The sequence below is a fragment of the Amphibalanus amphitrite genome, unplaced genomic scaffold (genome assembly GCF_019059575.1).
Source record: "Amphibalanus amphitrite isolate SeventyFive unplaced genomic scaffold, NRLGWU_Aamphi_draft 000001F_arrow, whole genome shotgun sequence".
Classification (NCBI taxonomy): domain Eukaryota; kingdom Metazoa; phylum Arthropoda; class Thecostraca; order Balanomorpha; family Balanidae; genus Amphibalanus; species Amphibalanus amphitrite.
The window spans coordinates 1,198,266-1,224,150 of NW_024881499.1; the positions used below are offsets into that span (position 1 = coordinate 1,198,266).

General features: G+C 51.5%; 1 protein-coding gene across 3 annotated transcripts in view; it reads right to left on the reverse strand.

Annotated features, from left to right (window-relative positions):
- Positions 1–25,885, reverse strand: part of LOC122384174 (acyl-CoA-binding domain-containing protein 5-like) — a 35,564-nt gene that overhangs the window by 3,679 nt on the left and 6,000 nt on the right. The window contains exons 2-8 of one of the 3 annotated variants that reach the window (XM_043371390.1): positions 21,992–22,099; positions 11,827–11,921; positions 10,780–10,973; positions 6,896–7,216; positions 5,141–5,266; positions 4,939–5,026; positions 438–550 (exon numbers count right to left, since the gene is read on the reverse strand). In XM_043371390.1, the coding sequence (XP_043227325.1) occupies positions 438–550; positions 4,939–5,026; positions 5,141–5,266; positions 6,896–7,216; positions 10,780–10,973; positions 11,827–11,921; positions 21,992–22,071 (1,017 nt within the window). In that variant the 5' untranslated portion in view covers positions 22,072–22,099. Of the gene's footprint in view, positions 1–437; positions 554–4,938; positions 5,027–5,140; positions 5,267–6,895; positions 7,217–10,779; positions 10,974–11,826; positions 11,922–21,991; positions 22,100–25,885 lie in introns of all 3 variants that reach the window. The other 2 variants (XM_043371299.1, XM_043371478.1) reach the window with 2 other exon arrangements.

A 25,885-nucleotide genomic window follows, 5' to 3' on the forward strand; every position in this document is an offset into this window, starting at 1 on the left:
CGCCGGGGCCAGGAGGTAGGCGGGTAGGGAGGTGTACTGGGTGGGATGGAGGGAGGGAGGGAGGGAGGGAGGCGGGTAGGGAGGCCTGACTGACCCTGTGCTCCCGCTGCGCGCCGGGACCGGGAGGGAGGTGGGTAGGTACGTTAGGTGAGGACGGAGGGAGGGAGGAAGGCGGGTAGGGAGGCCCAGCTGACCTTTTGCTCCCACTCGGCGCAGGGGCCGGGAGGTAGGTGGGTAGGTAGGTGTACTGGGTAGGACGGAGGGAGGGAGGGAGGCGGGTAGGGAGGTGTACTGGGTGGGATGGAGGGAGGGAGGGAGGGAGGGAGGCGGGTAGGGAGGCCTGACTGACCCTGTGCTCCCGCTGCGCGCCGGGACCGGGAGGTGGGTAGGTAGGTTAGGTGAGGACGGGGGGAGGCGGGTAGGGAGGCCCGGCTGACCTTTTGCTCCCGCTCGGCGCCGGCGCCGGCCTCCAGCCGCCGCAGCCGGCCCGTCACCGTGTCCAGGTCGTCTCTCATGTCGCGCACCAGGGCGCGCAGCTCGTCGTGGACGCCTGCTGGACAAGACAGCGCGCCGCCGCTCCGTCAGACACCGGGCCCGGCCCGGCGCACACACGCACACAGGTAATTAGGGGTCGGCGCGCGGAGCAGCTCAGCGGCCCCAGGGCACAGCGCCGCCGCGGTACGAGCCGCTCATTAACTGGTCTGCGGGCGCGGCGGCTGCAACAACACGCGCCGCAGGGCCCGCGCAGCACTCTGGCCAGTCAGTGAGGTCGAGCAGCCTGCTCGCCGGGAAGGTCAACACTTTATCACAAGTTCGCTCTGAGGTGTCGTGGGCCTACACTTTACAGACTACAGGCGCCATCTCGTTTTTTCTGAAGTATCTTCTAAACAAACAATTAGAGTAAACAAATAATTACAACAAATAATTAAAACAATATAAAAACAAAATGATTAAGACAATATGCTACCCAAATAATGAAAGTAAAATAATAACTACAGGGTTGGGCAGATAAATTGGGACAAATTTCAACTTCCTCTAAAACGCCTATTTTTTGAGTGATTAAGATAATTTTTGAACATAAATATAGGCTAATGAATACTTTTCCATGTTATGCAGGTTGCGTTGTAATTTTGAGTCGGCTGGTCACAGAACGTGGGCTTAACCCATATATGCATAGACGTACATACCTAAATGTACGTCAATTTGAGTTGACCAATGTGTGCCATCTTTATAGAAATAGAGCTAATGAGCCATCAAACGCGGTCGTTCTAAATCATTTACATTGTTAGCCGTCAGGTGAATACCAAAAAACACGGTTCCAATGCATTCAGTGTTGAGTTTCAGACATTCGGTTTGTTGATGCCGCAACGGGAAGATTTTCACCCGTTCAGACGCTCGACCCAGGGTGAGCCAAGTGTTCTTAATTATAGTTAAGTGCTTTTCCCGGATTAGCTTTCGTTGCCAGCAATCTGCTCAAGCATGACCCTAACTTCATGAGTGGTGTCATTATAATGCTAATTTTGCTTACCAAGCAAATCCAAAAATAGTACGTTTCACAAAAACGCACGTACAATAATGTACGTCTATGCATATCCGTTACATTTTGTTTCCCAAACATCAAACACGTTTATGCTTTGGTTTGATGGCAAATGTGAGCCTCAACGATGTTCTGGATCAGGGCTGCGGGAGTCGATGGATTTTCAGTGACTCCGACTCCGACTCCGACTCCGACTCCGACTTCGACTCCGGGTAGAACTATCGACTCCGACCGACTCCAACTCCGACTCCCGTCTCAGCAGCCCTGCCAGGTCAGCGGAGTCGATGGATTTGTCGGTGATTCTGACTCCGACTCCGGCTCCGGTTTCCAAAATCGACTCCGACTCCGGTCAGAATTGTCGACTCCGACCGATTTCGACTCCGACTCCGACTCCGCAGCCCTGTTCTGGATGGCATCAAGGAGCGAAGTCGAGTCGCCGATGTCACGGTCGTCGTCCTAGAGCCGCCGGAAGTTCGCGTCGACACAAACGAAGACTCTAGCGACGAAGAGAATGCTGACCCTGCCCGCCTGACGTAACTGGTCTGAGCCGTAACTGACGTAACTGAGCCGTAAAGACTTAACTGAGCCGTAAAGACGTAACTGAGCCCGTAACTGGTCGCACCCACCGTTTCAACCGGTTCGGGATGATTATGGATGTATGTCACTTCCAAAGCAGCACCAAGCTTGACCCTGATGATCGGTTTTGCAGCAGAGATCCAGAAGCGCCAGTTCCATGGCACGGGTACCATGTGAGGGAATCGCCTTCTGAAGGCGAACAAGTTCACCGACATCAACGCCTTCAAGAAGAAGTCCAATCAGACCATCGAAGCATTTACGACTGCCAACAACGGCTGCAGTGCGGCTGTTATCCGCTGGATGGACGTGGTCGAGGATCACGAGTTCCAAGAGGCCATCATGCCGTCACTGGGGAAGGAAGAGCCGGCCGACGCCCCTGGACAGACGCACCTCTCCGAGTTCTAAGTCGAGGGCGACCAGTCGCTCTGCTCCGCTGACCATGCCGGCGACTTTACGTCCGGCTGATGGCCGTCTTTAGTCATTACAGCGGGGCCAAGCGCTCGGGACAGTGTCTGACGTGTACAGTGTGGGACGGGACAGGTGGTGCCATTACGACGACCGACGCGTCAGCTGCGTGGACGAGGCAGACGTCCTGGGCGAAGGTCCCCAGCGGAACGGCTACATCTTCTGTCTCCTCAAGAAGCTCTGCAGTCAGGTAGTCAGCATGGAGCGCGCCGGGCGCCGGACTGTGACTGCCACAGGGGAGCACAGGGTCACCGCGTCGGTGGCCAGCAGCAGAACGCCTCCTGATCGCCATTGACAACGTGCTCTTTTTATAGATCTACTATGTTGACTATTATGTACATGAGACAAGTTTTCAATAGACGGTAAAAGTTGACATAATTGAGTTGTGTTTTGCAAATTTCCTTATTTTCATCATACATGATCTACATCTATTTATAATTCAACGTATGAATTGTAACTACCATTTACAAGGGTCTCTAATGCAACACAACATATCATACATCATATTTGACCATACTCGTACAACACAAGTTATTCCCCTCGCCCAGGTTAACGATGACATGACGTCACCCTACCCCCTCCACAACCCCATCCCCACCCCAACCCATCCCTCATACATCGCTTCTGAAGTACGAAAGACGTTAGCATTGTATTAGGGATATCGGATGTATTATTTTAGGACGGCGGCGGCAGACGTCACAATTGTCTTGTTGACACCTGGCATAGACGTACATTTTTGTACGTCACTTTGAACGAGCATATCAGGCAAGCACTAAATGTAAAAACAAAACAGTTGATGTCAGCAGCTTAGTAACATGTTGTTTAACAATGCTAGAAAGTTTCATAAAAATACTCGACAAAAAATTAATTCATGCATATATGGGTTAAGCAAGTCACTATCAACTTAGTCCGCGCGCACATGCATGCCAATATTCTAATTATGTTCCATCAAATGGCTGAAAGTAGTGTGTATCGAACAGACGTAAGCGTTGGAGGAAGAGAAAATGTTGACTCATCCTTACATACTTATTGCATTGACACCGGCCGCTCCCCCGGTTTTCCAGGGGGGCTAAAAGGCAAAATTCAGTTAAATCAGAGGATCCTCGCGAAAACAGTGGCGCGAGCTTACAGCGAAGGTAGCCGCGCCATGAGAAAGCGATATAACAGCACCTCAAACATGTACTCTTATGCATTGATGCATATCAACCTGTTAACATAGATGTTGAAGCAGCTGTGACGTTACTAAAGATTGTTTCCTCTTGAAGGGCTTGGAGAAGCGAGCAAGCACGTGCAGGTCTTTTTGCGACGATGGTATCCCCATAACCGAACATATGAACAAGCGCAAACACCATGATACATCGCAACCAGCCCAGAAGACGTGATCTTAGTTCCAAAAAGCATGCAGCAGACCTCGGTGATGGCATTTCACTCGATGACTTCTGACGGCCACGTGGGGCCCCCTTATTTTACGGAATCGGGAGGGGGTTCGCCATTACAGCGTATCTAACCATTATTCCGGCAGTTCGAATCAACAAGATGGAAGAAGGCAACATCCTGCATGGAGTGATGCTCTTCGAGGAGTCAGCTCCCCGGCATACAGTAAATTAAATACAAAATCTCCTGAAACGGAGGATCCCACAAACTGTACCCAAGGGAAAATGCCCCCTTCCTCATTAAACCTCAGCCCACACGAGTTCTGGTTGCTGGGGCGTTTTTGCGGGTGAGTCTAACGAACGTCCCCATGTGACTGTGGTGAGCCTCAGCAGTGCCAGTTAGCTACAATTACGAGCCATTTCAGACGGGAGATCTCGCCGCGCGTGCGGCCAGTCCAGGCACCGATAAGGACTGATGCGCGTGGACCACGATGACCATATTTGGTGATAAATGTGTAAAATTGGTGTGACAATATGTGATCCAAATTTGAAATGTCTACGTTTACAAATTTCTAAGCTATGGTGTTCTGAATGCAAATATGTATTTTGTCCCAATTTATCTGCCCAACCCTGTAAACAATGAAGACATATGATTAGAGTAAGATCTGTTGCATCAATTTGAGACCTAGCATTAAAGGAAAATTTCGTATTTCGTATAAAATTGGTGTGACAATATGTGATCCAAATTTGAAATGTCTACGTTTACAAATTTCTAAGCTATGGTGTTCTGAATGCAAATATGTATTTTGTCCCAATTTATCTGCCCAACCCTGCAAACAATGAAGACATATGATTAGAGTAAGATCTGTTGCATCAATTTGAGACCTAGCATTAAAGGAAAATTTCGTAGGTGCTGACGTAGGTTACCAACAATGACGCCAGTCACGTCGTGCTCAGTCGATTTCCGACTAGATCAAAGACACCTACCGGGGCAGCTGGAGGCCGGTGCGGACGCAGTGACCGCGGCGGCGGCGCTGGACGTGGGATGCACGCCGTTGGTGAGCGCCGCTCCGTCCTGCGGTGGAGAGGACAGGCGGTCAGCAGTCGCCAGGGACGCCACGCACTCAGTGTGACCGGCAGACAGGGCAGCCCGACCCCCTCCCTCCCCGTCAGCGCCCGCGGACCGTACCGTGGTTCGGGAGTGGAGCCGAGGTCCCGCCGAGTCGACCATCCGCGCCAGTGCCGTCAGCTGCTGGTGGAGGGCGTCCAGCCGCGCCTCCGTGCTTAGACTGCGGCCCAGCGCCGGCTCCGCCTCCTGTGACCAGTCACAGTCAGTCACAGTCACAGTCACAGTCAGCACAGTCACAGTCACAGTCAGCACAGTCACAGTCACATGGACCTCCGTGCTCAGACCGGCTCCGCCTCCTGTGACCAGTCACAGTCACAGTCACAGAGTCTGGCTCTGGCGTATATCGAAAGTCAGCAGCATAAGTCACGGTCACGTGAAAAGCATAGTGGCCAATACCGCAGCGGATAGCAGCATCCAGACTTAATAACTTAGATGGACAGAAACAACCACGCGCTAAGCAAGATACCATAATGTCGCACTCGCTTTATACGATATCGAAAATTGTGGTATACTGTACTAAGTGTGACTTCCTTGGTGTAGAATGCGAGAACGGTGTTTGCCTTAAAGGTAGTGTGCCAGCTTTCCTGGACCGTATGAAGTTAATGGCCCAGATAAGGAGAACCGGATTTTTAGAACTTATCCATACCTTCAAAACTCATGGAAACGTCTTAAATTCTTCAAATTTTGAGTACCCCAGTGCGAAATTCGCCCCGACGGGTTGTCGGTCGTACCCCAACCACATTTCACACCACGATGAACAATAAATGCACACACTGAAATCGCTATTACCGATATGCTCACCCAATCAAGTTTCGATAAACAAGTTCATCATCATCTCCTGCGGTTTCGAACACGCCTGGTAGGTGGTGCGGTAGACCGCGCCCAAAGCCAGGGCCCCGGTAACGTGAGGTAGCCGAGTCGGGGCAGCGTGCGCTGACCCAAGCCGGGGCCGCGCGTCCTCCCGGTGTCATGTGATAGCGCGGGCCTGCCCGCGGGGATGCGGTAGACCGCGCCCAAAGCTGCGGCCCCGGCTTGGGTCAGCGCACGCTGCCCCGACTCGGCTACCTCACGTTACCGGGGCCCTGGCTTTGGGCGCGGCTTCTGCTCATACTTTGTGGTGCGGTGGTGGTGCGTCGGGCCGCGCGCTCTGACTTCGGCCAAGAAAAATGCGTCAGCTGATCATTGTCATTTCTGCCACTTGCGTGTGGTGAAATGGGGTCATAACTTACGAGACGGCTTTTTCATATCAATTATTTTACATAAAATCATATTTCAAACCATAAATAATGTTCGACAGCCAAATAAAAGAAACAATACCAATACAGGCTTACAGTTTAAGGCTCGACATTGTGTTGTCTACGATTAGACAGCTGATAACTCATTCCCGTACGTCGTAACTCTATAATGACCTTTGCTTATTGTCACATGTGCGCCGCATTCGCGATTGTTGCCGACGCCTATTTGCAGGTCAGCCCACTACAGTTGTTATACATATCGAAAAACCGATAAACGTTTAGGCGAAAAAGGCACTATTCCAGGCCCATTTTTGATTTTTTTTTTTGCGATATTAGGTAAAAACAGAAGCTTCTTATCCTAGGAAAAATAAAATGGGAAATCTTTCAAAGGTGGCACACTACCTTTAAGTTTAAAGCTAGAGCGGGATTCATAGCGATATCTCACAAGACTTTTAAAGTCGCTTGTAGTTGCTACGATAACGAGCCGTTTCACGCGGTTGGCGGTCGTTCAGCTCGGCGTGCACTGTGACCCGGGTGTGCAGCCCACCGTCACACTGAACCCCCCCCCCCCCCCACTCACGCCGATGGGGTCGTTGAACTCGTCGTCCGTATCGGTATCGGAGGTAGCCGAGCCGGCCCACCTCTCGGCACGCGGCGGCGGCGAGCCGTTCGGCAGCGCGGCCGCACTCCCGACCTCCTCGGCCGGCTCCGTGCCGTCCTCGGACGCCGCCGGCGCGCCGTGCCCGTTGGTGGTCGGCGCGCCCTCGTCGGCCGAGAAGTGCACGTGCTTTTTGCGCGCGCTGCGGCCGTCGGCCCCGTCGTCGTCGACGTACTCGTAGACGGGTCCGAGGGTGTCCATCAGGTGGGCCACGTCGTCCGTGAGCGACATCGTCTCCATCACCTGCGGCCGAGCCGACGGCATCGTCAGCGGGGGAGGGGCCGAGGGAGCGACATATTCATCACCTGCGCTGCGGCCGAGCCGACGGCATTGTCAGCGGGGATCCGAGGGAGCCACATCGTCTAAATCACCGAATAGATAGCGGCAGGGGGGGGGGGGGTCCGAGGGAGCCATATCGTCTAAATCGCCTGATGCAGAGCGGCCGGGTGGGTCAAGGAGGGGGGGGGGGGGATCGTGACAAAAAAAAACATTGCCGATTGTGGAGCTTTAACAATACTGTCTCTGCACGTCAGAGCCTATGAACTAAGTGAGTAGCCTTTTTAAAATCGATACTGGTCACATGGCTGAAAACGAAAGTTTCTAGCTCGTCAGTCGTGACCTGGAAATCAATGAAAAAATATATTATTGAGCCATGCATAGTACGACTGTGACGTCTGTGATCACGACGGAAATCGGGGATTGCAGATTCACCGTTGCCGAGTCTCACAGAAGTCACCGTTTCAACACCACACAAGATGGAATGTAGCTCTGCATGAACGAGCCCTCATTATAAATTAAAATGCGCCATTGCGCAATAGTCTGACGTCTTCTGAAACAGGAAAAACATTTTGAAACTGGCTATCCTAGCACCTTGTATATAAATGAGGCAAACGAAGACCCTGAAAAACGAACGGAATAGCGAACCACTTTAAAATCCCTTGAGGTTGTTACGATAACGCAGCGCTGCGCGCAGCTGGCGGGTCGTGGCGGGGCGTGCAGGCGAGTTTGTGTGAATTTTTCCACGCCGTGCTCGGCGGCGGCAGACGGTCCGGTTCTCGGCTGCAGAGTACGACTCTCTCCGGCCGGCGGACGGACCGGGCCGACCGGACCGAGACGGAGCGACGGCCGCCGGGAATGCTGTTCGACCGGGGCACGGAGCCGCCGCCGGGCCGGCACAGCCACCCAGCCGACACCGTCCGACCGGGGCACGGAGCCGCCGGGCCGGGCCGGCAGAGCAGCCGAGCCGACACCGTCCGACCGGCGCCCGCGACCCGCCGCCGGCCGGGAGGTGCGGGCGACCGAGTAACCGAGCCGACAGCCTTCGCCGAGCCGACACCGTCCGACCGGGGCACGCGGCCAGCCCGGGGGAAGGAGCGGCAGAGCCGCAGCCCCGACACCCTCCACCTGTCCGCCGTCGTCCAGCGCAGACGGACACAGCCCATCACAGCGACCTGCTGCCGGCGGAAATCCGACCGGTACAGAGAGCGTCGTGTTGCAGCCGCTCGGTACATCAGCATATCGCTGAAAATCGGTCTGGCAGCCGCCAATCACTGTACGGCAGTGAACACCTACCCGGGTCTGACCGACAGCTAACAGAATCGGCTCTGGGTCGCTAGCAATCCCCGAGACCTCTCTTTCACCCAGATTCAGACTGGGCTCACATTGCCTGAAAACCAAACAGAGGACCAGCACCGCCAGCCCGGACTCGAGGCGCAGCCGGAACCGATACCAACGTCAATAGGCATTGATCTCCAGCACGTAACTTCCCTGTCGATCGCCGGGAAGCGAGACCGCCTCCAATATCAATATAGCACCGCAGGTCAGGCCAGTGTGGTCGCCGTGGGACGCTCACTCCGGTACTGCCACCGGTCCGTACCGGTACGGGTGTACCCCTGACCGTCCGTACCGCTGTACCGCTTACGGTCCGTACCGACGGTCCGTACCAGTGCGGGTGTACCGCTGACGGCCCGTACAGTGCGAATGTACCGCTGACCGTCCGTATAGTACGGGTGTACCGCTGACGGTCCGTACCGGTGCGGGTGTACCACTGGCGATCCGTACCGGTGTACCGCTGACGGTCCGTACAGGTACCGGTGTACCGCTGACGGTCCGTACAGTACGGGTGTACCACAGTTGCCGTGCTGTTCACACGGAGGTGTGGGGCGCGGAGCGGCCGGCCGGCACCGCGCGCTGAGAACACCTCCCCAGCCTGTCGTATAAGCCTCAAACAGGTCCCGAGGGGCCGGCGCGCACCGACCGTATCACGGTAGGGATTAGACGCCGCGCCTCTCGCTTCCGCTCTGAACTGGATGCAAAGCCTGAATCACAGGCAGCCACAGACCCCGGACAGCTCCGCGAGCTTTGGACGAGAGGTGCGACCGATGCAAAGACAAACAACAACTGGCTCTTTTTGCATTAATGTAAGCAATGTTGTGAAATGAGACATAAAGTTAAGATATTCAATACTCATGCAACCAATTATGCTTTCCCCTTTGCTAGCAGGTACTAATTGCTTGAAGACATCAGCTTACACTGCAGTTTACCTGATGGAGGGGTGTCACACTTGTCATATCAAGGAGGGAAGAGCCATCATCAATCGCAGTGACGACAGAGTGAGCAGCGCGCAAAAACAGCGTCACCGCGACCAGGTCCAGCCGGTCGGACCGAGGCGCTGGACAAAGAACTACGAAATCAGCGCCGGCACTGCTCGCCTGCAAATATCTTCGTTAATCCCATAACAGCACCAAACTTCACAAACACGCCTTTAAAAAACTTAGTCCCCATGCTCTGAGTGGGTGTATTTGCGAGGCCAGCCAAAGCGTTGTCTTCGGTTCATCGAGTACCTAATAAGAGGCGACACTACGAGGAAAGTCCACGTATCCGGATGGGGCTGCTCTCAAACAGCGCGCGGACGATCTGAAACGTCGGCACGGGAGCCGAGTCACAGGCCGGGCGGGCCCTTATTTCACGGCACGACGCTACGGTGCGCTACGCGTATCGGTGTAGTGGGTTTCCATGGAAACATCAACAAACTCGGACGCTCGCAACGCTGGAGCGTCCGAGTTTGTTTAGGCGAATTCGTCTCAAACGTCGCACCAATACCGTAACATAGCGTAGCGCACTGTAGCGTCGTGGCGTGAAACAGGGCCCGGGCACTGTCTCTGGAGTCGGCACTGGGGGACCGAGTCACGTGACCGCCGACAGCGAGCAGCCTCGAGCGCCGGCACTCGTCGTTGGCACGTGGGACTGAGTCAAGGACCCTTGAATGCCCGAGATCAGCTCCCATTGAGCTTTGACCTGTGATTTTCCAAGGTGACAGCCGGCGGCCATATGCCTACTCTCGACATTCATATGCATCACGCGCACGCACGCACAAACAAAATGGAGAGATTACAACAGGCTAGGGAGCTGGGGATATGTAGCGGTTTTTCAGAGTCCAATCTTTGCCGTACTATTCCATTCACAGCATTTGCTAACGTGTGCACTGTGCAGCGATACCAGTGTTGGCTAATGCGTGAGTGAGTCAACGAAACAATTCCTGGGACCGTCAGTATACGACGCGTAAGAAACTTTTGCATTTAATAGCCTTTTTCTGCACCTGGACTTAGCCAGTGCTGCCAAACCCAGCTTACGGCATCATGTACTATTTACTTTATATCAATAATGAGATTGAGCCCAGGTGCAGCAGCCATGCCACACCTAGAACTACTGGTTACTAAAAGGAAATTAGACGTTCCTGCTGAGTAACGCGGTCAGTTCCGCTAACTGCGCCTGCGAGTGGCCGCCGTCCGCGCCTCGCTGCTGACCTGTTTGATTTCGTCGACGTACGAGGTCATGGCCTGCTCGGAGGGCAGGTCGCCCAGGTTCTTCCAGGCGGCCCACTTGGCCTTGCCGACGACGTCCCAGAAGGAGGGCGCCGGCTGCGTGCACGGGCCCTCGGTGGCCTGCTTGAAGAACCCGTACAGTCGCAGCTTCATGTCGTTGGACGGCTGGAACGGGCCTGGAACACGGGCCGGGGGTGATGGAACGGGCCTGGAACACGGGCCGGGGGTGATGGAACGGGGGACCTGGAACACGGGCCGGGGGTGATGGAACGGGCCTGGAACACGGGCCGGGGGTGATGGAACGGGCCTGGAACACGGGCCGGGGGTGATGGAACGGGCCTGGAACACGGGCCGGGGGTGATGGAACGGGCCTGGAACACGGGCCGGGGGTGATGGAACGGGCCTGGAACACGGTCCGGGGGTGATGGAACGGGCCTGGAACACGGGCCGGGGTGATGGAACGGGCCTGGAACACGGGCCGGGGGTGATGGAACGGGCCTGGAACACGGGCCGGGGGTGATGGAACGGGCCTGGAACACGGGCCGGGGGTGATGGAACGGGCCTGGAACACGGGCCGGGGGTGATGGAACGGGCCTGGAACACGTCGTGCGGCGGTAATAGAGCGCCTGGGATTTCGGTGAAGAGCCAGGCTGTGGCCCCATGAGCCGACCGTGTTGTTGCGGCCGGAACACAAAACAAATCCTCAGACCGGTCAAAGAGCTGTGAAAAGGACCTTGAACGAGGATATATTAGCTAAGTGGTCGACAGTAGAAGGTTCCCAGAATCTGAGGCTTTGTCTGGACAAAATAAAACAGAAACAAAGCAATTATAATTCATCAGCAAGATAATTTAATTACAATAAGCCATAGAAGAAAATCCTCCCAGGGGTCCTAGGCCTGTTGGATAGAGTTCCAGTGTACAGCGGGTGGCCTAAGTGCCGGGCATTTCAGGCCGTCCCCGCACGCCCGGCCACTGACCAGCCGGTCACCGAGCGCCGGCTGACCCGGGTCAGGCCACCGGGTCACTCACCGTCCTTGGGCAGGCCGCGGATCAGCTGGACGGCCGCGTCGAACTGCTGCTGCGGGCTGCTGCCGGCCATCGTGCTGCGACGGAACGCGCCGTACCTGCGGCCGCACCGCGCCGCGGGACGGAGACACAGTACACACGTCAGTGGTGGGAGGGAGACAGTACACACGTCAGTGGTGGGAGGGAGACACAGTACACACACACGTCAGTGGTGGGAGGGAGACACAGTACACACACACACGTCAGTGGTGGGAGGGAGACACAGTACACACACACACACGTCAGTGGTGGGAGGGAGACACAGTACACACACACGTCAGTGGTGGGAGGGAGACACAGTACACACACACGTCAGTGGTGGGAGGGAGACACAGTACACACACACACACGTCAGTGGTGGGAGGGAGACACAGTACACACACACGTCAGTGGTGGGAGGGAGACACAGTACACACACACGTCAGTGGTAGGAGGGAGACACAGTACACACACACACGTCAGTGGTGGGAGGGAGACACAGTACACACGGCAGCGGTGGGAGGGGGACAGACGTCAGTGGTGGGAGAGACACACAATACACACGTCAGTGGTGGGAGGGAGACACAGTACACACGTCAGTGATGGGAGGGAGACAGACGTCAGTGGTGGGAGAGACACACAATACACATGTCAGTGGTGGGACGGAGACACAGTATGTACACACGTCAGTGGTGGGAGGGAGACACAGTACACACACACACACGTCAGTGGTGGGAGGGAGACACAGTACACACGGCAGTGGTGGAATATAGGCACAGTACATTGGTCAGTGGTGGAAGGGACACAGTTCAAACGTCAGTGGTGGGAGGGAGACATAGTACACACGTCAGTGGTGGTAGGGAGACAGACGTCAGTGGTGGGAGGGAAACAAACATCAGTGGTGGGAGGGAAACACGCGTCAGTGGTACGAGATACAAGTCAGGGACACACGCCATGAAGACACACGTCAGTGGTGGGAGGGAGACACACATGAGGGTGCCACGTCAGTGGTGGAAGGGAGACACAAAGAGACACAAGTCAGTGGTGGAATACACGAAATGCGTCACATAACAATTAGCACCGGTAACGAGATTACTGAAGGGCTAATCAAACACATGTAAATATAGATTGCGCACGTCCGCAGCCAGTGGATACCCACACCGAATGGTCCGAGTTCACCTTCCAGCTGACTTATATACAGCGCACAGAGGGTGAGTACATGGCACAAACACAAAATATTCCATCACCGCCACTTAATTACCGACAAAAAATAACATCCACTTCAACACGGCGATCCGGCTAAGAGTCCAGCAATCATGAAGCCCAGCATAATTGGTTTTCCTCTCAAAGCTATCAATCGGAAGCCGTATCATTTGGAATATGCATTTTCTTCAACAGCGATAGCATTATCAAAATACAGAATGAGGAAATAAGCATCGAACGATTCAAAAATGTGGGCGACAAACAGTTTCAATTTAGATAGTAGGGTGAATAGGTCAAAAACGCCCCCATTAAGCGCGAAACCTTCTGACACTCAACCCAACACAGATTATGTAAACCTTTGGGCACCATCATGTAGCTCATTCTTTTTACTACGTTTTGAGACCAAGAAAAGACACCTGCGTGTGGTATTTAACCCCCCAAAAAGGTTTTCGCATACCCTTGCAAAAGGGCGTTTTGCCCCATACCCTGGGTAATACGCCCACACCCATGTGCAAAGCGCCCCCACCCCATCTATCAACAGAAAATGATGAACATGGCAGAACTTGACGTCGTTCTGACGTCATTTGTGGTCAACCTATCATAGCCTTTGGAATAAAATTTTGTCGCAATGTGTAAAATGGATGCCCGGAGGAGTCCTGAAAGTTTGGTGACGATATCTGCAGTCGTTTAGGATATATCAGCAAAAAAGGACAGGGAGAGGCCTTTTCGGCCCCGACCTACAGGGCGCTACCCTGCACTCTCACCACCGTGCAAAACGCCCCCCTTTCAGAAAACTGGGGGCGTCTTGCCCCATGCATCGAGTAGGCGTCTTGCCCCATCCACTCCATTTCCGGTCAACAAAATATTGACAAAAAACGCGCCACTAACGCCGCAGCATAATATATTCAACAGAATGACAATAAAACGCAGTTTTGAGTGATGTGCACAATAGCAAGGTTTGTGATATAAAGAGGGCATCAAAATATTAGGAATCTTCTGCAAAAACAACAAAAACAACATCCAAAACCAACATCAGCACCTACCCACGCTGCTCCTCAAGACTCACAACCGGAAATAGAGACCTACGTAAACAAGCAGCTGACTGTTCTGAAAGACAGGATAAAACACCTATCCGTCGATAAGAAATACGATTTTTTTAGGGGAGGCGTTTAACCCAGGGGTGCGTTTTCCCCACAGTTACCCTACCACTGGCAAACCCAAAACAGTGATATTGGACTCCGTGGGGACACAAACTCCCTAAAAATCCTCCACATTCCCAAAATCCTCAAATTTTAAGTAATTTCTGACGCTGTGGATATGTACAGCCCTCTGCAAACTGCGTGGTAGGTATTCTTTTTTCGACAAAACCGAGAATAACCCGGATACTATGTTATCGGTCATTCGGAAATCGTAACAGCAAGACGCGCGAGACTCCGCACCTTAGATTGGCATTACTATCGTATTCATTTTTCATCTAGTTTGGCAACAAAAACCAAATGTTTATATTTGCCCCAAAAACAAACTTTTGCATTTTGTTGCCACACAAGGCATATACAGATATACTTTGTTTAGTAATAGACCCAATCGAAGGAGTGGAGCATGGCGCCTCTATTTACAGTGAGTTCCGACCGACTATGTTAACTATGTTAAACTACAAAAACTATGTTATCCGACCGATAACATAGTTTTTGAGTTATTACCGGTTTTGTCGAAAAAAAAGAATACCTACCACGCAGTCTGCTGAGGGCTGTACATATGCCCGAGTTCTCCTTGAATCCCTCAGGGCATAGCGCTTTCGGATGTTCGGGGTTAACGTTCATAGGAGTTAACGTTCATAGGAGTTAACGTTCATAGGATTGGTGAGCACAAGGTTCAGCCCTCGCAATACCAACAACGCGGCCAGAAGCTTTCCCGAATACATGCATGAGGTTCGATGATTGAGGCATCCACGAATATGGAAATTAGGTAGAACTGACAAGACTCCTTCAAAGGTTTCTCGATACTAATTTGCCATTGCCATTACCCATGCATCAAATCCAAGACGATTACAAAATATTCGGTCATCGAGCCCTCCCTTGTCTATATTGTCACATAAAATAAAGCCCGGTATTCTTTACGACACTGTACTTTTCATTTAAAACAGGCAAGGCTAAAAAAATCGAGAAAGGTGTCTGGGCCGATAGAATTTCTTTCATACTGATAATGTGTAAATGATACGTAGCAAAAAAAAACTGAATGTGGTGAAAGCAGTGCACCCTGGTTTATCCCCTTCCTCCACTAGAAATTACATGTCACCAGAGAGAAAAAGGGAATACCATTCGTTATCCGATATTTCATTTAACCCTCGCATGTGTGAGGCGTTTGCCAGCTTCTAATGTGTAGGGGGGGGGGGGTCGGTTGGACCCCCCCTTACCGTTTGGCCCCTGATCGAGCTAGAGCTTCGCGGAAAAAACGAGCGTGTTGCCCGTGACGAGAGGAAGCCGATGATACCCAATTTTAAGGTCCTAGGTCATTGGTTGACCTTCCAGGTCAGGTCAATGACAGAGCCCATTTTAAGGGAATTTGACTGGGAGGCAACCTGGAAAATTGTCTCTAATAATCCATCAACCCTCGCCGGTATTGGTATTTTCCAGCTGCGAACGTATATGGGGGGGGGGGGTCCGTTGGACCTTCCCCCTTGCCATTTCGACCCTGCTCGAGCTAGAGCTTCGTGGAAAAAACGACCGTGTTGCCCGTGATGAAAGGAAGCCGATGATACCCAATTTTAACCCTCGCCGACCCTCGCCGACACAGTTGATGCAACCCCCCTAAGGTTTTTTCGCGAATAACTCGCGTAAAAAGCTGCCGATTGCAACGAAACTTTCAGTACCCTCGCATTTATCAATTTTACACCTACCCTGAAAATTTCATGACCCTGACCCAAATGACCATTGACCTGTGACCTACTTTCCGAGACCATGTTTGGCCGGAATCACGATTCGGCGTATGTCGACTCGCATTAGCCGCGCTTTTGCAAGCTTTTCGTGCTTTCAAACGTTCAAACATGTGATTTGATGTTGCTCCCATGCATTAGGGTGGATGTCAAGGTCACCTGGGGCGTTCCACGACAAATCGACAAGTGCCCTGCACCCTCATATTTTATTTTTTGCTTAAAATTGGTCTAATGGGTTGTGATGGGCGGGGAAGCCAGCTGTGGCAAGGATTTTTTTCTTCGAACAACGGTTTCCGAGATATAGCCTCGGGCAATTCCTGGATGTCACGCTGCAGCCATATGTTTGGCGGCCTATAACTCAAAAACTATTGGTTTTCTACGATAAAAACTTTATATGGTTCAACTCACAATCAACCAACAAACATTTTGGCTATCTCGGATTTTCACTTTTTGAAAATTTTGATCACGTGACCTTTTGACCTATTTTTCGAAGAGCGACCTTGATATTTTCCCCACTGAAAGTTGCAATTTTGTCTGATGACGATTAAAGCCTTATCAATTGTCATTCATATGCGAAAATAAAAAAGTGGATATCGCCCTGCGTTGACCTCAGGTCAGGTCATTTTTATGACCTGTCCATTATTACGAGCGGGAGCGACAGCGAGATCTCGAGAATAAAGCAAGATAGCGACAAGCGGTATACGATGCAGGGTACACACGGATAAGGTCTATAATTTTTACTGAGGTTATTTCCAGGTCAGGTCAAAGATGACGTCACAGGAGCAAAAAGGAAGTCAAAATTGCGGCACTACATATATATGAAGTTTTTCTCGAATAACTTTCAAGGTATCCCAGCTAGAAACAAACTAATATCACCATCGTGATCCTCTCGTCGATCCGCATCGAAACATATGTATGTTGACCTCGAAAGGTCGAAAGGTCAAAAGTTGACCTTAGGTCACGTGACTTAAGGTCAACTTTTGACCTTTCGACCTTTCGAGGTCAACATACATATGTTTCGATGCGGATCGACGAGAGGATCACGATGGTGCTATTAGTTTGTTCCTAGCTGGGATACCTTGAAAGTTATTCGAGAAAAACTTCATATATGTAGTGCCGCAATTTTGACTTCCCTTTTGCTCCAGTGACGTCATCTTTGACCTGACCTGAAAATGACTCCAGTAAAAATTATAGACCTTATCCGTGTGTACCCTGCACCGTTTACCGCTTGTCGCTATCTTGCTTTATTCTCGAGATCTCGCTGTCGCTCCCGCTCGTCACGTGACCTAAGGTCAACTTTTGACCTTTCGACCTTTCGAGGTCAACATACATATATTTCGATGTGGATCGACAAGAGGATCACGAAGGTGCTATTAGTATGTTCCTAGCTGGGATACCTTAAAAGTTATTCGAGAAAAACTTCATATAGATGTAGTGCCGCAATTTTGACTTCCTTTTTGCTCCTGTGACGTCATCTTTGACCTGACCTGAAAATGACCTGAGTAAAAATTATAGACCTTATCCATTTGTACCCTGCACCGTTTACCGCTTGTCGCTATCTTGCTTTATTCTCAAGATCTCGCTGTCGCTCCCGATCGTAATAATGGACAGGTCATAAAAATGACCTGACCTGAGGTCAACGCAGGGCGATATCCACTTTTTTTATTTTCGCATATGAATGATAATTGATAAGGCTTTAATCGTCATCAGACAAAATTGCAACTTTCAGTGGGGAAAATATCAAGGTCACTCTTCGAAAAATAGGTCAAAAGGTCACGTGATCAAAATTTTCAAAAATTGAAAAACCGCGATAGCCAAAATGTTTGTTGGCTGGTTGTGAGTTAAACCATATAAAGTTTTTATCGTAGAAAACCAATAGTTTCTGAGTTATAGGCCGCCAAACATAGGGCTGCAGCGCGACCTGCTGGAATTGCCCGAGGCTATATCTCGGAAACCGTTGTTCGAAGAAAAAAATCCTTGCCACAGCTGGCTTCCCCGCCCATCACAACCCCTTACACCAGTTTTCAACGAAAAATAAAATATGAGGGTGCAAATTTAATTTTTTATTTGTCGATTTGTCGTGGAACGCCCCACCTGAAGGTCAGGTCAGGTCAGTGACCTTTGATGACCTCGGTTCACTTTTTCGAGTCTTACATGTTTCTAGGCCAGTTTTTGGAGCGGAATTCGAATTTAGCAACCCCATGAACATTTACGAAGCTTAGTTTTAGTGCCTTTGTAACATGTTACGAAGCTGTCAGAGGCGGTTGACACCTACTAGGAATACCCGGCAGGACCCCTACTGGTTGACCTGACCTGACCTGACCCGACCTGGACTAAATGCATGAAGACATCATCTGTGATCAAAACTCACATGATATCATTCGGATCAGCACCCCGAAAAACCCCATAGCAGCCACACTTTACGACGTTCTAACAGGTCCCGATTTTCCCGATTTTCGGGTCATTGACCTGACCTGGAAGGTCACCCGATGACCTAGGACATTAAAATTGGATATCATCGGCTTCCTCTCGTGACGGGCAGCACGCTCGTTTTTTCCGCGAAGCTCTAGCTCGATCAGGGGCCAAACGCGAGGGGGGGGGGTCGTACCAACCCCCCCCCCCCCATGTGCCGTCGAAGGACGCAAAATGGCCTGTGCCGGCGAGTGTTAAGGTCCTAGGTCGTCATCACTTGACCTTCCAGGTCAGGTCAATGACCCAAAAGTCGGGAAAATCGAGACCTGTTAGAGCATCGTAAAGGGTGGCTGCTATGTTTTTTTCGGGGTGATGATCACGAATATCATGTTAGTTATGATTATAGATGATGTCTTCATGCATTTAGGCCAGGTCGGGTCAGGTCAGGTCAGGTCAACCAGTAAGGGTTTTGCCGGGTGTTCGTAGTAGGTGGCAACCGCCTCTGACAGCCTCGTAACATGTTACGAAGGCACCAAAACTACTTCGCAAACGGTCAAATGGTTGCTAAATTCGAATTTAGCTCCAAAAACTAGCCTAGAATCTTATAGAACTCGAAAATGTGAACCGAGGTCATCAAAGGTAAATGACCTGACCTGACCTTCCGTTGACCTTGACACCCACCCTAATGCATGGGAGCAACATCATATCCCATGTTTGAACGTTTGAAACCACGAAAAGACTGCAAACGAGCGGCTAATGCGAGGCGACATGCGCCGAATCGCAATCCCGGCCAAACATGGTGCCATGGTGCTAGGCCGCCGGTGCATCTGAAAGAACTGTGGGTGCCCCTGACAAGCCTGAAGTTCCAACGACAGGCCCGTGGTGCCCCTGACAGGCCCATGATGCCCTTGCGAGGCCGTTGGTGTCCCTGCTAGGCCGGTGGTGCCTCTGCTAGGCCGCTGGTGCCCCTGGGCCCTGAGAGGACTGTGGTGCTCCTGACAAGCCTGGAGTGTCCCCGACAGGCACGTGGTGCCACTTACAGGCCCAAGATGTCCCTGCAAGGCCGGTGGTGCCCCTGCCAGGCATGTGGTGTCCCTGCTAGGCCTCTGGTTCCCCTGACAGGCCTGTGGTGTCCCTTGGCCCTGACAAGCTTGAGGTGCCCCCGACAGGCCCGTGGTGTCGCTGACAGGTTCGTGGTGCCCTTGCTAGGCCTGTGGTGCCTCTGGCAGGCCTGTGGTGCCCCTGGCGGGCCTGTGGTGGTATCCCTGACAGGCCCAAGGTGGCGCCCCTGCGAGGCCGGTGGGGCCTCTGGCAGGTCTGTGGTGCCCCTGGCAGACCTATGGTGCTCTTCCTAGGTCGATGGTGCTCCCAACAGGTCTGTGGTGCCCCTGACAGGCTGGTGGTGCCCCAGGCAGGCCTGTGGTGTCCCCCGGCCAAAGGGGGCGGGGGTCATAACCCATATGACCCACCATTGGATCCACCACTGGTCATTACTTGCAGACTGACTCATTTGACATCCATTGCAAAACAAGTCACAGTTGTATGTTTGTCACCGTGTTCCTTTATGCCCATTTTTATAGTGGGCACATCTCGACGACTGGGGGGGGGGGCAATTCTGTTGAGTGCGGGGGCATTTGCCCCCCCAGTTAACATGTTAAAATAGGCCCTGGTCAATGACCCAAAGTCGGGAAAATCGGGACCTGTTAGAAAGTCGTAAAGTGTAGCTACTATGTGGTTTTTCGGGGTGCTGATCACGAATATCGTGTTAGTTTTGATCACAGATGATGTCTTTAAGCATTTAGACCAGGTCGGGTCAGGTCAGGTCAGGTCAACCAGTAGGCGCCGTGACGGGTATTCGTAGTACGTGTCAACCGCCTCTAACAGCTTCGTAACATGCTACGAAGTCACCAAAACTACTTCGTAAATATTCAAATGGTTGCTAAATTCGAATTCAGCTCCAAAAAAACTGGCCTAGAAACATGTAAAACTCGAAAAAGTGAACCGAGGTCACCCGAGGTCACCAAAGGTCAATGACCTGACCTGACCTTCAGGTGACCTTGACACCCATCCTTATGTATGGGAGCAACATCAAATCACATGTTTGAACGTTTGAAACCACGAAAAGCTTGCAAACGCGCGGCTGATGCGAGCCGACATACGCGAAATCGCGATTCCGACCAAACATGGTCTCGGAAAAGAGGTCGCAGGTCAAAGGTCATTTGGGTCAGGGTCATGAAATTTTCAGGGCAGGTGTAAAATTGATCAATGCGAGGGTACTGAAAGTTTCGTCGCGATCGGCCGTTTTTTACGCGAGTTATTCGCGAAAAACCATGGGGGGGTCCATCCGACCCCCCCCCCTACACATGCGAGGGTTAAGAGGGCACACAACTGCCGGAGATGACAGCCCGAGTCTCGAAGTGGGTCAAGGTTAAGTGTGGAAAGGCCTACGATAATCTAGATCTATCAGAGAAGGAGCACGAGACCTCTGTATCGGGCCGGCGGGGCGGCTGGCGCGCGCCGCTATCACGCGTTCCGATCGACCGATACTCATCGTCACTCAAACGAAAACGTAAGAGCCTTGACCAAACGCCGGCAAAATGTTCAAGCCGTTTATGCTTGACAGAAGCGAAACAAGCAAATGAAAACAAAGTGATGTGAATAAGAAAAAGAGGAAAATCCTACACGAAAGCACATGTCGGAAAACAAGTGACCCTTCCGCATATTCACCAAAGAATTGAGCTGGACGTGGCCGCTTCAGGTGCTGACTGGATATCTCACATGCACCAGTTTGGGACTCGACTCGGCTATCCCTGACACATTACACAACCCACCAAACCCCTACGATGTACTACCATAGAATTGCTGGGTATTCAGAGCTCATTTATCCACATCCTGCACTGGATAGCTGAGTCAAAACCTCCAGCAGTGACGCACTCTTCGGAATGACAACGTGGTCCGTGCCATTTGTTCAAAGCTGCCTGAACATCGGGAAAATCAGTATCTCATAGACACAAATTCAGCGTCGGCAAATCATACGGCAGATCAAATGAGCCACGTGGCTGAGGTGTTACTGGTGAGGCCAACCTCGGCCCCATGGCTTCCACAGGAGGGGCGGGGTTCGAGCCGCGCCAGGGACAGCGAACGACTGACCAGCGAATCGTTCGGACCACGCGCCACGCCAACCTGGAGACTTGGAGAGCCAGGCACGCACGGTGCGGTGCTCTTTGCAGATAAGCGCAAGTAGTTCGGATACCAGGGTTTGGCCACGGCTGACATGCAGCGAGCGCATTGACGGCCGAACATAGGATGTAGCGCAGTATCAGCTGAGTGCAGCTATACGAGCACAGCTACTCTGCCGCAGGTTAGTGACACTCCCGCGTGGTCCACCACCATCACAGCGCCCAGTGGGGGCCTCACAAACCCCCAACACACTACAGGAAATACTATGTGCAGGTGACTTCATAACACATTAATCCACGGTACCTATCCCGGCAGTCGCATTGCCCCAGCCCCAAAAGTCCATATACAGCTCCACGTACACATAGTCAGTTACGATCGCTTGTCTACAGATCAGCATGCACCGGCCTCCCGAGTGGAATTTACCTCTCTAAGACAAGTTTATCACTCTCAGACAATTCTTTGACGCCCGTCTCCAGAGCCGAGTATGGACTCCATTGTGCCATGGGTGAAGTATTACGGTTTGATGGTGGCCTGACAAAAGAGGGAAAACGTCATGACTCATGATATACGAGCGTAGGCAATGACGGCTCCAGCCGGGACTGAAAGAGGGGTCAGCCGACATAAGAGTGGGACTTGTGGTTGACTGCCCATTAGAGCAATTCACATTTCACAGATAGGCTTTTGAGGATCCAGCCTGGCCCGTATCCAGCAAGTCATATCCAGGTCCGTCCATTATCCGCCTTTCTTTGAATTTCAGAACCCGGCCAAGTGCCAACCCATGGCCATATTTCAGCCAAACATCCAAAAAATATCCATAATAATCCGTTTCACCGAAACCTGGCTGTGAGACTAGCACAAATTCACTGTGAGGGACCAGACAGTCATAGGTATATCTCAAAGACTATCATCATGGTTCACAAAGGCATGCTTATAAATCAGATGTTAAGCATTAATACGTCTGCTGTTGCTTAACAAGCTAAGTTTATTTTTAGCATGAATATTGTATGCTATAATTTTATCCGTTCTGATCCGTGTTCAACCTTCAATTCATGAATCCAGCCCGCCCAGATCCGTTCTGTTTTTTTTTTTTTAATTTGGGATCCAATCCTATACGGTCCATGGGGTCCAGACCCGGAATCCATGGAATGGATAACGGATTTATCCGACCCATGAAGTGCTCTACCGTCCATGCATTTATTTCTTACCGAGCACTGCTATAGGCATTACATTACTTCTCGGTAGAGTACTCGAAACATGTCATTTCGGGGTTAAAATTTAGATTTGCCTACGGCACGTCCCATGTTTATTTTTGTCTAAGTCAACAAACAATCTCCGGACAATAACACGGCTCCAGCCGGAGAAGGGAACATGGCTATCATCACGGCCAAACCGATATTGAACCCCACCGCCTGTATTACCAACAGAATGCACAATGCACAATCACATACTGTACCTATTTCCAATTATCGATGTACATCTTATACCTAATCTCATAATCTTATACCTAGATGTGATTCATGCATTGGCGCTTCTTTGCGCAAATAGCCTGACTTGCGGTTTAACGGAAGCGGTCAGTGGCGTTCAGTATCGGGGAGGCTATCACGATACGGCGGGGACACGCGAGTCTCACTGCAGGGTCGAGCCGTGCTCTCTTCGCCGGGTCAGGACCCGAGTCTCGTGGACTCCTGCGTCTGCCCGCTTCGTCTTACTGTCAAGGTAGACAATGACCCTTAGCACCTCGCCACTCTCGGACATTAAGGCTTCCTTCGAACCACTGCTCAATGTAAAGCTTCACGTCGACCTTACGCTCCTGTTGTTTCAACATTTGACTTCCTCGTACATACATGCTCAATGGCATCAGCAGCGCCGTTACCGCAAAGCTGGCCAAGGGGCTGCCCCAGCCGGCACCTGCAGCCGCCCGGGTCTCTTATCCTGTCCTGGTGCTCTGCTAGCGCCTGCCTTTCTTCGTAGACCATGTTACAGTGTGTCCGCGAAATCCATGAGTTCGCAAAGTCACTGGTTAATGCTAGGGACTCCGCGAATTTACCAGTTTTCAGCGCGTCCGTGAAGTCACTGAAGAGTCGCGGAGATCTGCGAACTTCTTAGTTAGGCCGTCTTCTGCTTCTTTCGCTGAAAACACACACTGAATATGACCTTTTTTCGACAAAAAGATCGCCAAGAAAACAGGTGCAGGGCATGACGCTGAGCCATGCAGCGTTAACTCCAACTCCGGAATCGGAGTGAGTAAGATTTTGGCGACTCCGACTCCGGACGGAACTGTCGACTCTGACCGATTCCAGCCTCGACTCTCATGCAGCCCTGGTTAGTTACCTTACCTTACCTTATCTTACCAATGCATAATTTTGAGGCCTATAAGGCCTGTGGGACCTGATCTCATCGAGCCCCTTATAGTGACTGTCATGAATCTTGAACTGGGATGTCAGGGTACATCACTCCAGTGAGAGTCGAGACAGGCTTTGAGGAGATTGACAGATGTAGAGAGGGCCACAGAGGTTGTTTATTCATGAAAAAGTTGCTGGAGTCTGGACCTTACATAATTTGTCTAAGTCTGTGATGTCACCTTTAGCATGGTTGATGGTAACAAAAAATATGTCCTTGATAGCTCATTTCAATCCAATAGTGGCAGGATGGTTGGAGAGAAATAGAGAAATGCTCCCATTGAGCGGGAGCAAAGCTATGATACTGTGAGTAAAAAATATAGTAATTACCTATCGTGGAACTCAGCATTTAGTGTATGTGATGCCTTAATGTGGTTATTTTGTAGTTTCTGAGCATATAATGATGCAGTAAATTAATCTTTAGATTGTACAATTTTTCACCCATTGCAAGCATCATTGTCATAGGATATTGTGAAGTACAGGGAAGCGTTGTCAGTGCACAAGACACGAAGAGTCAGGTGTACAGTGGGTCTATTTAAGATCTCCAGAGCCACCACGTGGCGCTACGGTCGGGGTAGGGCGAGTCCAAATCCCGAGGGAAGTGAGGTCACCGGTCATTGTGGGGGAAGGAGGGAGGGGGAGTGACGCGGTATCACGGCGCATGGGGCGTGCGTAGCGCCGGGAGTGGGCCGCCCAGGGCTGCCCGCCACTGCGCCGAGGCTGAGGGGAGGGGATGATGGTTGCGGGTGCGTTCACTCCGGTATGGTGGTATCCTGTTCATGTGGAACCGGCAAGAACGCGACTGAAGGGAATCATTATCTCAAACAAACGGGCAAGCCAGAGGCAGCGTCAGTTTCATCCAGCCAAAATGTTGAACAGTGATAATTGAAATCTAGGACGTATTCATAGCATGCAACTTTTCAGTCGATAGTTGCATGATGCTTTTCATGATGCATGATGAGGCTTTTCTAAACTGTTATTTGAGTTAGATATTTTTCATTTGGCACGTTCAGTTTTGGTGGGTTTTATCGGGTCGAAAAGAATCAGAAAAGAAAAAAAGTGTTGAAATGGCTCCAGACAAATGACTAAAAATATTTTCCTAAAAATGAAACTTAGCTAAACGTTTATAAGCGATAATTTTGACTTTTGGGGAGGATATTGGGGAAAGATATTGGGGAAAGATGTCATCGTGCTTAGCTGTGTTGCAGTAGAGCGAAAGGTTTTGGCTGTGTCTAGATAAAACCAGACCCGGGAGTGGGGCTCGAACTCACGACATCGCGTTCAGCTCACAGGTTACCCAACCTCAACGCTACGAGCACCTATCGCCCTGCGCAGCGTGCTCACTGTTTCGGCTAAAGTTCGGCCAAAGTGTCTGACGTCTGTCAAGTCACGAGGCGAAACCCCAAGATAAATGTCCGTCCTGGACTCCCGGTAGCTCGGTTGGTAGAGAGTTGGACTCCATGTGCCATGTGGTGAAGGCGCACGTCCCGGTTGCAAAAGTCCGGGTTCGAAACATGACGTGTGCTTGACGTTTTTTAGCCTCCTGACGGGTATGGTTGTGGTTGGTGGCAGGCCGCTGCCAGGTGAAGTCAGCGAGGGGACCGGCCGTGCGCGGCTATGTGCGCACGTTAAAATTTGGACTCTAAACCATAGACCATTTTGCCATAGACTAAACCTCAAAACCATAGTCTGCAATAGACCAGGAATTGCTTGATCGGAGGGTAGATGGCAGGTTTCAACGCTTAACAAGCTCAGCTTAGCGGGGACTCTGTCCTTGTGATTCCTTCCATACAAAAGGTTCGGGCTAAATTTATATTTAAAAGGGGAGCCGAACCAGGTTGGGCCGAGTTGAACGAGGCTGGACCGGGGTCATACATGCAATCATGGTCAGACAAAACAGAAGTTAATTTCGGGTCAA